This window comes from Lynx rufus, unplaced genomic scaffold (assembly GCF_022079265.1).
Source record: "Lynx rufus isolate CCGP_SWC_20201006 ecotype Redwood Valley unplaced genomic scaffold, mLynRuf1.p SCAF_5, whole genome shotgun sequence".
Lineage (NCBI taxonomy): Eukaryota > Metazoa > Chordata > Mammalia > Carnivora > Felidae > Lynx > Lynx rufus.
In genome coordinates this window covers 50,922,270-50,936,435 of record NW_025814867.1, presented here as the reverse complement: position 1 = coordinate 50,936,435, position 14,166 = coordinate 50,922,270, and the positions used below count along the sequence as shown (strand labels likewise).

The 14,166-nt window shown below is 35.1% G+C and overlaps 1 protein-coding gene across 1 annotated transcript in view; it reads right to left on the bottom strand.

Annotated features, from left to right (window-relative positions):
- The window catches only part of LEKR1 (leucine, glutamate and lysine rich 1), a 173,923-nt gene that overhangs the window by 25,978 nt on the left and 133,779 nt on the right, over nucleotides 1–14,166 (bottom strand). Inside the window, exon 9 of the mRNA XM_047100406.1 lies at nucleotides 3,820–3,913. Within this exon, the coding sequence (XP_046956362.1) occupies nucleotides 3,820–3,913 (94 nt within the window). The remainder of the gene's footprint in view (nucleotides 1–3,819; nucleotides 3,914–14,166) is intronic.

Below are 14,166 nucleotides of genomic sequence, written 5' to 3'. Positions count from 1 at the left end.
GCTCTCACCCCCCACCCTGCCCAGGTTTGTATCGGTTCTCATTTCCTGGCTATATAACCTTGGCAACTTACATAAATTCTCTGAGCCTTATTTTTTTCCATGTGCAAATGGGAATAATAATTTTATAATAATTAAAATTACATTTATGGAAAGCATTGAGCACCAGGCCTAGCATATAGTAAACACTCTAATTAATGGAGACTATTTTTATTATCCTGATTAAAGGTTTAAGTCATATGATATTTGCAGGCTATTCCAGATCTAAAATTTTATGATTTCATTAATTCAGTTTTGAAAATTACACGGTATAATTTTAAAAATTAAAGTGTGCTCTCACTATTGTTTTTAGTCATATATTTATAACGCATAAATGAAAACTGATATTTTTATGACAAGTTCATCCCTGTACATTTTGTTATTTTATAAGCGATCCTTTTAAATTTCATTAATAGTACACAAAAACACATTAGGAATTATTCAGCCATTTGGCTCTTCTATTTGAAGAACCTGATATTTTTTTGGTTTGCCTCCTTTGATGCTGGAATTGCCTACTTCTTTTTAAAAAAAATTTTTTTTTTTCAACGTTTATTTATTTTTGGGACAGAGAGAGACAGAGCATGAACGGGGGAGGGGCAGAGAGAGAGGGAGACACAGAATTGGAAACAGGCTCCAGGCTCTGAGCCATCAGCCCAGAGCCCAACACGGGGCTTGAACTCCCGGACCGCGAGATCGTGACCTGGCTGAAGTCGGACGCTTAACCGACTGCGCCACCCAGGCGCCCCAAGGAATTGCCTACTTCTTGAGGTAAACTACCCCCCTCCCTTGGGTTTTCACTATTAATCCAGTTGCTCAGCCAGGAGGTGAGGCTCTGTTTGTTTGTTTGTTTTAACTATTGGGTTATATCAAGTTCTTCTTCAAAATAGACGAGCCAAATGGCTGAATAATTCCTAATGTGTTTTAGTGTACTACAAATGAAATTTAAAAGGATAGCTTATAACACAACAAAATGTACAGGGATGAACTTGTCATAAAATATTGGGTTTTAAATGCTTTATGTACTATTTAAAATGAGGTCAATGGTAATACAATTCTAAAATGTTCCTAAATGTGATGATATCTTAGTAATAATCTAAGAAAATATTTGGTTGGAATTTGTTTATTGCACTACAAAGTAATAGTCAATACATGACTATCACTTAATGTCAGCACTCTGGCTACAGGAAATTTCTTAATTACAAAAGTTTTAACTGAAAAGTAACAACACTGTTAACTTGGAACCAATTTTAAATGTTCACCATACACAATAATTTATTTTCTTCACATCAAAGAATACTTGAAATAAACAAAAATCTATGGCAATTGGTAAATATACAGTTATTTTAAAATGTGCCATCTTTGTTGCATAGCAACTATTGATTCTATTATGTGCTTTTTACATACTCTAAAATAATTAAGCAGAGGCACAAATTGCTATCTACTCTTTTTGAATGCTAAAAGCACTTAAGTTATGAAGTTTATTCTAATATGTGAATTATATATTTGTAAAGGGAACATTTCATTCCTACACAAAGGCACAGTGACCCAAGAAAGAGATGACAGTGTCATAGTAGTGATTCTCCTTTCTCATGAGAGGACTTTTAGGGAACTTTTTATTCATAGTCTCAATAACTAACACGGCCAAGACCTAATTATCATTCCTTGGCTTTACTGGTCTGGATCTGGATTTACTGCCAAGCTAAATTATAAGATTTATTAATAAGAAGTCATGTCCTCTCAACAAAATGAAATGCCCATTTATATCATAGAAAATTATACATGCCAAAATATGTCTATGATACAATTAATTTATGAGAATGATATCATGGTCTCAGTAGGAACTTAGAAAATCTTACATAGGTTTATTTGCATCATCAAATTAACAGCATGAAGCAAGATCATAATACTTTTTTATATGATCAGATGCTAACACTAACTTGGTCTACTTGTGTTAGCACCTTATGGACAGGGTACAGTAAGAAGCAGTATAAGAAGAGATCATAAATGCAGAGACTTCTACAGTATATTGTATTTGAAAGTACTTCAGGGGTGTGACCAAGGAGATAAAGAACTTCTATACAAGCAAAGGCTGGAAAGTTCACTCTATCGGTCTAAGAGGAGCTCAGGCATTTGAGGGAAGAGAAGAATCTGTGAATCTCTATTCACACTAATTCCGTCAGTGAAAGTTCTGCATCAAAAGATGAGATGTTTACAATATCTCTTCATACATACTGCCAAATTGCTCCCAAAGGGTTGCTGTAACTTTCAGCCTGTTGAACAGTGAGTATGAAAGATTACCTTGCTAGACTTTGCCACAATGCCAAAACCATTCTGTCAACTGGATGGGTAAAAAAAAAATCTCATTGTTTTAATTTGCCTTTTTTGGATTGCTTGTTAGGTTGATCATCTTTTTTGTATTTTTAAACATGAGTTGGTAAGGATGGAGGAAGTGACTAAGAATAGCCAATTGAGTACCCCCAGACTAATAAAAATTCAAAAAATGTGGGCTTTAGGAGATGGAAAAGAAAAAGTCCATACTTCAAAATAAGAATGAGTCACTTAGAGCAACCATTAGTCCATTCTTAAGTTTTAATTGTTGCCTCTATGGAGCTGTTGTTCTAGTGATCATTTCTCTTACAGCCTGAGTGTGCTATCCCTGAGGGACAAGGGAAGTGAGATTCATATGTAGAGGGCCAGTAATGCCAGTGTATGGCCAACTGAGTAAATACTGGAAATGAAAGTGAAAAATTTAGATCTCATCTGAGCCAGCAACGATATCTAAAGGGTCTAAGTTTGGTGGATGGTAGAGTGAAGAGTCCAGGTGGAGATGTTAGTTTGAATGTAGTCACTGCTTATTGCTTGAAGTTACAAGTTATAGGGTCTGGTCACCAAGGAGAAGAATCTGATATAACCAAACAGGTTGTCGGGGCTTAAGTCAAGCAATCTGAATTTCAGTAGCTAGCTCTAGTACTAGATGCAAATTTATAATGGTATCAAAAAACCAAGGATGAAGGCTAGTGCTAGGGATAGGTATCAGTTGGGCAAGAGAAAGAGTTGGAAAGGCTTCAGGACATTGTTCAGGACAAGGTCCAGGGATCAATCAAGGAGTATCAGAAGTTTATGACAGGGAGATCATGGTTATAGTCTCAATGACTAGAGTTGTACATGGCCTGAGAAGATAGGGACCAACAATTTTTAGAATATTATTTGAATTCCTTAAAATTATTAAAGTAATACATATTTATTACTGAAACTTTGAAAAATTTAGAGAAGTCCAAAGCCAACAATCAATGCATTTTTCAATCCTCTAAGAGAAAATATTTTCCTTATAAAGAGTGAGCTAAATACTTTCCTTTTACTTTGCCAAAAGTTCATAACTGAGTAATCTTGTCATTTTCCATTCTCTTACATTATCTTCTTAAAAGCAGAGAAACTACAAGAATGAATTAATATTCCCCTGCTTTTAAGGATGTGGTCAAAGGCAGATTCTGTCACTTTACAGGAAAAAGGTAAAATATTTGAAAATAAAAATTAAACTTTTACATGAGAACTAGGGGCCATCTTAATTTTACAAGTTTTAAAATTCTGTTCTTACCTTTTTATTTCCTATTATGTTGTCTAGTATTATGGAAAAGACACACATTATAAGTATGTTTGGCCTAGGAAATTCCAGAAGGAATCAAAATGTGCATAGAAGCAAAGATATCCGGAATAGTCTCCTGGCAAACAGAATTTTGAAAAAGCAAATAAGACACATGCTGATGAAAGTTACATTATTGTTACCTTCTCTCTCCAGTTATCATCATTCAGCAGCTTCTGTCTAAGGGTTTCCTGCAGCTGCTCGATGCTTTTCTGATGTGAAATCAGCATTAATTCCCTGAAAACCATAAACCCAACAAATGAATCAAGACTCACCCTGACACTCTTCCTAAATTGCAGTTCCTGGCTCAGAGAATAGTACTTCACAACTTAGTCTGTTTATTCTCTTTAACAATATAAATACTACCATTAAATAATATTTTAACCATTCACAGAAATTTACAAACACTGCATACAAGGTAAGTATTTCATCAGTATTTTTCTCCTAATTTTTGCTTAATAAGTTATGTTATTATTTTTGCATGAAATAGTAACAACATATGTGGAGTCATAAATATAATAAAACATCACACATCATGGTTCCAAAGTTTACGACTAAATTCCAACACTAGACGATATTTTGTTTCCTTAAAAAAAGAAAATATGTTGGGATATGCCATAAAATCAACACATGTTGGTAGTTCTTGCTAGATTTATTTTTCTTTTACCTGTCTCAAGTACTGATAGGAACAAACCAAATTAAGGAGAGGGTAGTGTTTGAGAAATGGTATAGTACAAAACATATAAGAAAATTGGAAACAAAAAACATTTTAATATTTTAATCCATATAAATGGACCTTTTTTAAAAAAAATTATTAGAGAGTGAGCAAGCAGAGAAGGTGGCAGAGAGAGAGGGAGACAGAGAATCCCAAGCAGTCTCCATGCTGTCATCACAAAGCCCAACGTGGGGACTGAACCCATGAACCATGAGATCATGACCCAAGTAGAAACCAAGAGTCGTACACTTAACCAACTGAGCCACCTAGGCGCCCCCATATGAATGGATCTTAAAGCTTAGTTCATAATCCTCTGGGTGGAGGTAAGAGCAAAAGATTCATAAGAGCTTTTTTTTTTTTAATGTTTATTCTTGAGAAAGAGACAGAGTATGAGCAGAGGAGGGGCAGAGAGAGAGGGAGACACAGAACTGGAAGCAGGCTCCAGGCTCTGAGCTGTCAGCACAAAGCCTGATGTGGGGCTCAAACCCAGGAACCATGAGACCATGACCTGAGCCGAAGTCGGATGCTTAACTGACTGAGCCACCCAGGTGCCCCATAAGAGCATTTCACAGGGAGGGGCACTGAAATTAAGTCTTTGGATATCACTAGTGGCAAAACTGCACCTGTTGATTAGGGTTCCTTCCCTTTTCTAGAATCATGACCTTCCTTAGTTTCCGTACAGATGATTCTTCTCCATTGCTTATTCCTCTTTCTAATCTCTTTGTTTTCCATCATCACCCTGTTCCTTTTAGTTCTGACTCCTTTCTCAAAACTGTGACTTTCGTTTATTACTACCTGTTGGACATCGCCACTCTAATGATCCATTAACAACCAGATACATCAAAAAAACAAATTCACCATCACCTGCTGCAATCTTGCTTTTCTTTTTGACTTCTGAAAATCTTCAGGAGTCCAAATCTTTGGTTTGAAATCTCTGAGTTCTCTCTGACTCTTGCTTCTCCATGTTCTACTACATCCGTTCAAGACCAAATTCTATATTTTACTTCCTGAGTGCACCTCAAACTATTTCCTCTCTTCCTTTCCCACCAACAACTGCCTTGTTAAGGTTCTTGACTTTATCTCTCACCTATAGTATTATTACAGACCTTCAATCTATGTCTTGTTTTCTTTTCTAGTCTCACTCTTACAATATTATCACACATTTTTTACCATAATAAAAATAGTGCCTACATTTCTAGGCTAGAAAATTTTAAGGACACAAGCATAAGAAGACATGTTTGACTTGGTAACCAGGATAATGCGTATCATTTAAGGGAAGCAGATTGAAAAAAAAAAAAGCTCCCAGACTTCTCTTTCCAGAAGTATGTTGGACTAGGTACCTTGACAACTTTCCTACTTAAAATAAGTAAACATTTTTTGAGGTGGGGGGGCACAAGTGGGTGAGGGGGCAGAGAGAGAATCCCATGAGAGGCAGAGGGAGAATCCCACAAGGGGCATGGAGAGCAGGGGGGAGAGAGAGAGAGAGAGAAGCGGGGTTCACCCAAAATGGGGCTCATGTTTTTTTTTTCCTGAAACAGGGCTCGTGCTCACCCAAAGTGGGGCTTGTGTTCACCTGAAGCAGGGCCCAAGCTCACCCGATGCAGGACTCAAACTCACAACTGTGAGATCATGACCTGAGCTGAAGTCAGATGCTTAACCGACTGAGCCACCCAGGTGCCCAATTAAACATTTTTTAACTTCTGAAAAAATCTTTAAATTCATCAGTGAGCCGGACAAAATGTGGGAAGGATGCGGAGAACAAAACTCAAGTGAAAGAACAGAAGGATATGAGTAGAAACTTATTGAAATATGAATAAACTGTAGTTTAGTTAATTATCAACAATTAGCTAAATGTATTACACCAATGTTAGTTTCTTAGTTTTCACAGATGTGTCATGGTTATAAAAAATGGGCCAAGGAGAAACATAAACCCTCTCTGTACTGTCTTTGTAACTTTTCTTTTTTTTTTTATTTTTTTTATTTTTTTTTTATATATATGAAATTTATTGACAAATTGGTTTCCATACAACACCCAGTGCTCATCCCAAAAGGTGCCCTCCTCAATACCCATCACCCACCCTCCCCTCCCTCCCACCCCCCATCAACCCTCAGTTTGTTCTCAGTTTTTAACATTCTCTTATGCTTTGGCTCTCTCCCACTCTAACCTCTTTTTTTTTTTTTTCCTTCCCCTCCCCCATGGGTTCCTGTAACTTTTCTATAAATATAAAACTATTCCAAACTAAACCTTAAAAAAGTGAAGCAAAAGGAAGAACCCCCAACTATAAGTAGAGCATTGAAAGCAACTCTCACCTTGAAGGTACTTTCCAAATCTGATGAACTTGAGCTTTAAATTTCACAGCCATGAAGGGCTCAAGAGAGAAGAGTCTACCAGTAAACTCACCTGCATAAAGCTGCATCTCAAAGAGCTGCATGTGTAACATATGTGTGAAATTCACACCTAGCATGTGTAAAATTCAAATAACATCTCTCAAGGTACAAAAGGAAAATTACTGGTTTTGAATATGGGTGCTAGGTAGAGGGAAAGATATATATCTCTCACAAGAATCTGTAAACACAAACTAACCCTAATGCAGGTTTGTATTGTGAATTCATACTACCTGAGTGGCTCAAAGAGCTTCATGTTGAAAAGATATTTTATAGTGGTAATAGGTTAACTTTGCCTCCAGATGCCTGGTAGGAAAAACAGGTAGGAAAAACACTGATATTTTCAGGAGCAATCTATCTTCAATCTGGGACTCAAAGATTTTCTACAGATAAAGAGTCAAAATCTATGAGATCATAATTTTTTTTAAAAAAAATCACAAAACTGTAAAAGAAAAAAAAAGCCAGTAAGAGTAAGACATAATGACAGCATAATTAAACTCATACTTTCTAAAGTTTTGAATTTTCAGATACAGAATATAAAATCAGATGTTCAAAGAAATAAAGGATTGATTTAAATGACTAATGAAATATGAAAAAGAACCCAATCCAACTTGCAGAAATTAAAAATATAATAATCAAAATGAAAAACAGTGCATGGTCCTGTAGCAGATTATTCACAGCTAAAAAAAATGAAGTAATACACTAAAAGGGAGATTTAAAGAAATTATATAGAGTGCAGTACAGGAAGTGGAAAATATAAAAGAGAAGTTGATATATGGTGGATAGAGTGAAAGATCTAATATATATCTATTCATTATTCAGAAGGAGAGAAAAGGGGGAAGAAGCAATTTTTGAAGGGAATATTCCAGATTGATGAAAAACACTAACACACAAATCTAGGAAACTCAATGGATTCCAAGCAAGATAAATAAAAATATATCTCCCATCTGGGCATCTGGTAGTGCACTTGAAGAACATCAAAGTTAAAGAGATCTTAAAAGAAGCGAGAGAAAAAAAAATCCATTATCTTCAAAGGAGCCCATTCTCCAACACAAACAAAGGAAGTCAGACAGCAAAATAATATGTTCAAAATCTTATGAGAAAAGAACCACCAACTAAAGTTGGGTACCCAGCAAAGCTATCTTTCAGAATGAGACTGAAATAAAATATGCTCAGACAAAATTGGAGGGTTTACTACCAGCTAAAGGACCTTTAACTAAAGAACCTTCTAAAGAATATGCTTTACAGGAAGAGATAAGATCTCAGAAGGAAGGTGAGGTATGCAAGAAGAGATGGTAAGCAAAGAAACTGGCAAACTCAGATGCAAGGAAGACTTCTTGGGCACGTGATCAAGACGGTTATACAGGGCCCAATTTCAGAAGGGGGTCCTGTGCTTCGGATTTAATGCTTTATGGTCACTCTCAAGAAATTCTTAATAATTTTATCTTTAAATTTGTGTTTTATGTGAGGTCTGATGGGACAACTGAGCATGTACCAAGGTCATGGAGCTTTGGCTCACATATAGTTGTACCTCCTGCCACCTCCCTGCCTCTCCGGGATGGTTCTCCAGCCCCTGCTCCTCAGCCTTTGCCCAGAATCTGCTGCCTTCCTCTGCTTTGAGTGTGGGCCCAGGTTGAGGCACTGGTATGGGGAGAGTGGGGGTTGGCCACCCTGGGCACAGGGTGCTTATGAAAGCCTGCATCCACTCCACGATTTCCCCATGCCCAAGGGAGCACAACATTCAATAGTCATCAAGAAAATACCATGTCAGATTGAAAGAGAGACTGTGAAGGCAGGGACAAAGCTTCTTTGTAGCTTTTTGAACAAGAGCCCCACATTTTCATTTTGTACTGGGTCCTGAAAATTATGTAGCCAGCCCTGCATGTAGGTAATTGTAAGCAAATATCTATATAAAAATAATAGTTTTGAATATGTATAATTAGTGGGGCTAACAAAAGGATAGAATTAAAACACTAGACAAAACTACATACTGTATGTCAGGATTCCAACAGTAAGAACTCAAGTGTTCTTTGGTCTTTGCATGATTCAAGGGGAGTTTGAGATATTAATTTTAGACTTTATTAAGTATGTATGGTAAAATTTCAAAAGTAAACACTAAAAGAATAGAAATAGAATATACCATTAGATGAAAAGCGCAAAGAAAATAAACAAAACTCCAACAATACCCCTCCATCCAAAGGCCCCAAAGGTAGAAACAGTGCAGAAAAAAAAGTGAAAAAATGAAAGTTTAAAGTAACAATGATAGTAACGGTAAATAAATTAAACTCATAAGTTAAAAAAGAGAAACAGACTTGATCAACAAACAAACCTGAGCTATATGCTCTTTATAAGAGACATTCCTAAAACAAAAGGACATGGAAAGATTTCCTTATTATTATTATTATTGTTTTGGAAAAGATGTAACAGGGAAATATTAAAAGAAAAGAAGTATGCAATTATATTGATATCAGACAGGGTAAACTTTAAGACAAAATCATTCTGGGCTTATAATAATAACAGGTTAATTCACCATAAATAGTCTAAATTTATATGCACCTGTTAAAACAACCTCAAAATATATAAAGCAAAATTTATAGGACTGTAAGGAGAAATTGTCAAAACCATACTATAGTGGTAGGTTTCAATACAGGTCCATCAGACTGTAAGTCTGTCTCTGGGACCATCATAAAAAGCCACGGAAATGTATACCACACAACTCCAGGCTATTATGTGAGTGGCCTTCCTGTAATGTGTAATGCAGCAACCCAAGGTCAAGCAGAAAAATAATTCAATAAAAATAGAGGATTTTAACAATGCAAATAAGATTGGTTTAAGGTATATGTATATCCAATTAGTAGAAAAACACACAATTATTTTCCAGCTCACATGGAATTGATTACATCCTAGGCCAGAAAGTAAATTGCAGCAAATTTCAAACAACTGTTGCCCGATTAACCTGATATAGTCCAATATGGTAGCCACTTGCCAGATGTAGCTTCTAAGCACTTAAAGTGTAACTGGTTCAAATAAGGATGTACCTAAATTTAAAATGCACACCAGATTTGAAATCTATGATATCTGTGATAATTTTTAAAGATGATTACATATTTAAACTACAATTTGGATATAGTGAGCAAAGTAAAATATATTAAGATAGATTTTACCTGTTTTTCCTTTAATGTGGCAATTAAAAAGTTTTAAATTACATATGTGTTTCACTTTATACTGCTGAACAGCACTGTTACAATCCATATTCTCAGAAAACAAACCCCCATAATAAAATATATGTAAAATATGTCCACGTATTTGGCAATTAAAAAATGTATTTCTGAATTACTCATGGGTCAAGTGAAAAAATCATAACTGATATTTCAAAATACTTAGAATTGGACAATAATGAAATTGCCATATATCAGAACTTACAGAATACAGACAAAAACAGGAAGGATACTGTGGTATACTTTAGAATACAGATGCAGAAATGAATGCTTTTCAACTACATGTACCATAATGGACAAATCCTAGAAACATAATCTTGAGCACAAAGAAAAAAAAACATTGGGTAATACATGATTTTATTTCTATGAAGATAAAATATATGCATACTTTTTAAAGGAATATAAACATACTATGTTACTTGGTAAAAATATAAAGTGAAGCAAAGAAACATCAGGTTTTATCTGTAGGTTTCTATAGATGTTCTTTATCCATTTGAGGAAGTTCCCTTCTATGCCTAGTTTGTTGAGAACCACAAAATCCAAGTTGGTGTTTTCCTCTGGGGAATGGGGCAGTGTAAGTGGAATTGGGGAGAAGCACAAAGGGACTTCAAAGTTAATGGTAAGGTTCTTTTTCCTAAACTGTGAGTGGTTGATACATAGATGTTCATTGTATTACTTCTTTATACTTTATACCTATGTTAACCTTCTTTGTAGCTACTCAATATTTATAAAAACACTATTAGTGATAAAGCCTGAGCACAGCGTAGATTCAGTATGCAGAGGAAAAGGAATCAAAGGGAAAGACTAAGGTGAAGGAACGGGCAGGTGACTAGTAGGGTGAGGTTTACTATCAGCTATGCACACTAGGGACAAGGGACAGAGGTGAATTAGGAAGGCAGGATCCCTGTCCAAATGGTGCTCAAAATCCAGTAATGTAAAAGGAAGGGGTGCACCCAGAAGGTTCTGATGCTTGCTTAGCAATCTCTAAGCTGAAGCAGAAGAAACAAAGAATGAGGACAGCAAAAGATTACATTAAAAAGGTCATTTGTTCTCAGTCCTTAAGAGTCTCTTATGGTTTGCCTCCCTCTCTACCTTTTTTTTTTTTTTTGGTGATGGGAATTGAGGAGAGCACTTGTTGGGATGAGCACTGTGAGGTGGTGTATGGAAACCAATTTGACAATAAATCATATTTTAAAAAAATAAATAAAATCTCTGGAAAGCTAAAAAAAACAAAAAACAAAAAAACAGCTCATTTGTGGCTTTCTTCCAAATATGTGGACATTCCTGTCTCCCTTACAGACTCATCTTCCTGTACTTGTCATTTAAATGTTCGTGTTCCTCAGCACTTTTTCCTCTCAATTCTTTCCCTACATGATCTTATCCATTCGTATGCTTGAAATGCAGTCTAGATGCTGACAATTCCCAAATTTTATCTGTTGCTCAGATCTATTCTCTGAGTATCTGACTCATGAATCCAACTCACCATCTGACTACTCTATATTTCAGAGACATCTCAAACATATCTGTAACTCAGAGGCTTAAAGTACTAGAGTGTATTTTTTGCTCATGTTATGTGTCATCTGCTACTCTGCTCCACATGGTTTGTCCCAGGATATAGCTCAAGGAACAACTCTTAACCCAGGAATGCTATTTTTCGTGGCAGATGGAAAAGAAAAATCTCCAAAACATTGGATTTGTTAAGTCTTCTACTCAGAATTGGTGCATTCTCTCACATTTCAGTGGCAAAACAAGTTAAGTGGCCAGGTCTGGTGGCAGTCAGGCGTGGATAGTATAGACCTCCCACTGGGAGGTGCACACGGAGTAGAGCCTCTCCATCACAACTCGGAAATCCCCCTGGAAGCCACTGTGAGGATCTCTACCCTGGAGGTGGGGCATATCCCTTCTTAGATGGTGGTTCATTTTTACTACTGAATAGTATTTTATTGTATTGATACACCACAATTTTAGATTTTAAATTTAGATCTATGATATATTTCGGATTTATACATATTTCATAGTATGAAGCAAATTTCATTTTTTTGTACATGCATATACAATTGTTCCAGCACCAACAGTTTCAAAATACTATCCTTTCTCCAATGAACTGTTTTGGTAGCCATGTAGTAAACCAATTAACCATATATGTGTGCCTATTTCTGGGTTCTCTATTCTGTTCCACTGATGTATTTGTCTTTCTTAAGACTAATACCACACTGTCTTGAGTATATTTGTAGCTTTACAAGAAGTCTTGAAGTCAGACACTGACTTTGATCTTTTGACTATTCAGTTTTTTTTTCAAAAAAACTGATTTTTGGTTATTTGATTTGGTTATTGATTTGATTTGGTTATTGATTTGATTTGGTTATTCCATGTGAATGTTGGTGCATTTCCATGTGAATTTTAGAATTAGCTTGTTAGCTTCTACAAAAAGTTCTGCTATTGTTTTTATTGTGATTGCATTGAGTCTATAAATTAATTTGATGATAACTACCCTTTTAATAATATTGGAGTCTTCTGTTCCATGAACATTATATATCTCTCCATTTATTTAGGTCCTCTTTAATTTCCCTCAGCAATGTTTGTAGTTTTCAGTGTACAGGTCTTGCCCATCTCTTGTTGGATTCATCCCTGAGTATTTCATGTGTTTTGAATTATTTTTGTAGATATTGCTTTTTAATTTCAATTGTTATCTGCAAATATATGGAAATTAACTTGACTTTGGGTATTTGTCTTTTTTCTTGAAACCTTACTAAGCTCACTTATCAGTTCTAGTGACTTCTTTTGTAGATTTCATACATTTTTTTTTTAATGTTAGTGAGCACATCATCTGTGAATAGACAGTTTTATTCTTTCTTTCCAGTCTGATGCCTTTTTTTTCTTACCTGATTATACTGACTAGAACCTTCAGCACAATCTTGAATAGAAGTGCTAACAGTGGATATTTTTCTTGATCTTGATCTTAAGAAGAGAGCATTTAGTCTTTCACCATTAAGTATGATGTTATCTGTAGGTTTTTTTAGATGCCTTGTATCACTTTGCTGAGATTTAAAAAAAAAATCAGGAATAAGTGTGTTGTCAATTGTTCTTTTTTTTTTTTTGCTTCTATTGGCATAATAATTTTTCTTTTTTAGTATAATATATTAAATAACAGTGATTTGAGTTTTGATTGTTAACCCAATCTTGAATTCCTGGGATAATCCCCACATATTCACAATTTATTTCCTTTTTATACATTGCTGGATTAAATTTGCTAAAATTTTGTTTAGAATTTTTGCATTTATGCTCATGAAGGATATTGGCTTATTAGTTTTCCTGTAATGTTTTTGTTAGGTTTTATTATCAGGGTAATATTGGCCTCATAAAATATATTAAGAACTATTCTTTCCCTTTCGATTTTCTGGAAGAGTTTAAGTAGAAGTAGTATTATTTCTTCATTAATGCTTGGTAAAATTCACCAATGAAGCTTTCTGGGCTAGAAGTTTTCTTTGTGGGAAAATTTTAAACTATAAATTCAGGTTATCTATTTCTTCTTCAGTGAACATTAGTAGTTTATGTTTAAAAATCTTCTGTTTCACCAGAGTTGTCAAAAGTAGTGGCATAAAGTTGTTTCTAATATTCTTTTATTATTATATTAATATATGAAGAATATATGGTAATGTTGCCTCTCCATTCCTCATACCAGTAAACTCTGGTTTTTTTCCTGATCAATCTGGATTGAGATTTATTAAGTTTATAGATCTCAAAGGAACTCATTTTTTATATTCTATATTGTTTTTGTTTTCTAGGTCATTGATTTCTGCTCTGATCTTTAGTATTTAACTTTCTTATTTTGGATTTTGTTTGCTCTTCTTTTTGCAGTTTCTTAGGTGGGAACTGAGACCTTTTTTTCTTTTTTCACATTTATTGCTATAAATTTGCTCCCCAAAGTTTTGCTTTAGTGACATCCTACAAATGTTGATATTTCCATTTAGTTTAAAATGCTTTGTAATTTCCCTTCCAATATTTTCTTTTCCTATGTCTTATTTAGAATTGTGTTATAAAGTGTACAAACATTTGGGGGATTTCCCAGACACTTTTCTGTTCTTTCTTTTTTTTTAGTGTTTATTTTGAGAGAGAGAGACAGGGTGGGAGAAGGGTAGAAAGAGAGGAAGAGAGAGAATTCCAAGCAGAGA